Genomic DNA, 1,895 nt, shown 5'->3' on the forward strand with positions numbered 1-1,895 from the left:
GGACGCACGCTCGCTCGGGCCGCTCGCTCGCAGGTTTCCCAAAGCGGCCGCCGCGCCGCTCACACTCCCCAGCCGGCGCCCCGCCTCCGCGTCCCACCCCAGCGCCCGGAGGAGCGTGCCTGGGCCGCTAATCGCCCGCCGCCCCCACCGGCTCCGTTTCACTGCCCGGAGACGCCCCCGCCGGCTCGGGCCCGGGACGCCGCCGATTGGCCGGCGGTAATTACGGGCACGCTCCGGGAGGGGGTGGGGGGCGGGCGCGGCCCCCCGCGAGCATACATTATGCAAATGCCCGGGCGCCGCACGGGGCTGACCTGCCGCCTCGCTGCATTCACGGGGGCTGCCTCGGGGGCGGAGGTGGCCAAGGAAGGGGGGAGGGGGGCACCCATTGTTGCGCCGGGTACTTAAGGGGTCCTGAGGCCGGTCGTGTGCCACACTCGGGGCTCACACGAGCTGATCTGATCGCCGGCGAGATCACTCGGGAGACCGGCCGGGCGCGTGGCCGCTGCAGGCGAGGCGAGGAGGCCAGGCCAAGTTCCCGGTGCGCCCCTGCGCCCTTCCAGGCTTGCGCGCCCAAGCGGGCACAGAGTAGTCCCTGGGCCGTTTCCAAACGTAAGTGCCCCCCACCCCCCACGGCGGCCCTACCAACCCCCTACCCAGCCCAGGTCCTGCATCCCTGGTCCCTCCGTGGGTCCTGCCAGCCCTTCAAAGATGCCAGCCTCTCTGGAGACCTGCCTCTCAGACCTCGACTGCTCCAGCAACAGCAGCAGCAGCAGCAGCAGCAGCAGCAGCAGCAGTAGCAGCAGCAGTGACCTGTCAGGCTTCCTCACCGACGAGGAGGACTGTGCCAGACTTCAACCTCCAGCCTCCGTTTCGGGGCCGTCCGCGCCGGCCCGCAGGGGCGTCCCCGGAACGCCCGGGGCGCCCGATGCCGCAGGGACTCAGGACGAGGAGCAGGAGCGGCGGCGCCGCCGGGGCCGGGCCCGAGTGCGTTCCGAGGCGCTGCTGCACTCGCTGCGCCGGAGCCGGCGCGTCAAGGCCAACGACCGCGAGCGCAACCGCATGCACAACTTGAACGCGGCGCTCGACGCGCTGCGCAGCGTGCTGCCCTCCTTCCCTGACGACACCAAGCTCACCAAGATCGAGACGCTGCGCTTCGCCTACAACTACATCTGGGCTCTGGCCGAGACACTGCGCCTGGCCGACCAGGGGCTTCCTGGGAGCGGGGCCCGGGAGCGCCTCCTGCCGCCGCAGTGCGCTCCCTGCCTGCCCGCGCCCCCGAGTCCCGCCAGCGACGCCGAGTCCTGGGGCTCGGGTGCTGCCTCTTCCCCCGGCGCCGCCAACGCCTCGCCACTTTCTGATCCCAGCAGCCCCGCCGCCTCGGAAGATTTCGCCTATGGCCCCGGTGACCCCCTTTTCTCCTTCCCAGGCCTGCCCAAAGACTTACTCCACACCGCGCCCTCTTTCATCCCTTATTAGACACTTTTTGGACCCAGCACTTCCTCCCCCCGTTTCACTGAACCGGCAGTAGATGGGTTCCCAGCTTCAGTCTCCAGACCCCAGTTCAGCAGGAGGAAGAGGGGGGCTTTAAAGGAGGGGGGTGGATACCTGAGCCGCTGGTTAGACCGCTGCGCCCTCAGTCGCCGTGGCTGCCCCCTGTTCTGTTACTCCAGCCCTCAATCCCGGGCCCCTCCTGCCCGCCCCTAGACGGCCTTTCCTTTTGCACTTTCTGAACTCCACAAAACCTCCTTTGTGGCTGGCTCGGAGCTGACCCCAGCCACCACTTCAGTGTGATTTAGAAAAGGGACAGATCAGCTCCTGAAGACGAGGTGAAAAGTCAATTTTACAATTTGTAGAACTCTAATGAAGAAAAACGAGCATGAAAATTCGGTTTGAGC

General features: G+C 67.8%; 1 protein-coding gene across 1 annotated transcript; it reads left to right on the top strand.

The window, feature by feature from the left end:
- The first annotated feature begins 708 nt into the window (after nucleotides 1-708).
- NEUROG1 (neurogenin 1) lies at nucleotides 709-1,476 on the top strand. Its single transcript, XM_004609878.2, has one exon. The coding sequence runs from the start codon at nucleotides 709-711 to the stop codon at nucleotides 1,474-1,476; it is 768 nt and encodes a 255-aa protein (XP_004609935.2).
- The last annotated feature ends 419 nt before the right edge of the window (nucleotides 1,477-1,895 follow it).

The sequence above is a fragment of the Sorex araneus genome, chromosome 6 (genome assembly GCF_027595985.1).
Source record: "Sorex araneus isolate mSorAra2 chromosome 6, mSorAra2.pri, whole genome shotgun sequence".
Lineage (NCBI taxonomy): Eukaryota > Metazoa > Chordata > Mammalia > Eulipotyphla > Soricidae > Sorex > Sorex araneus.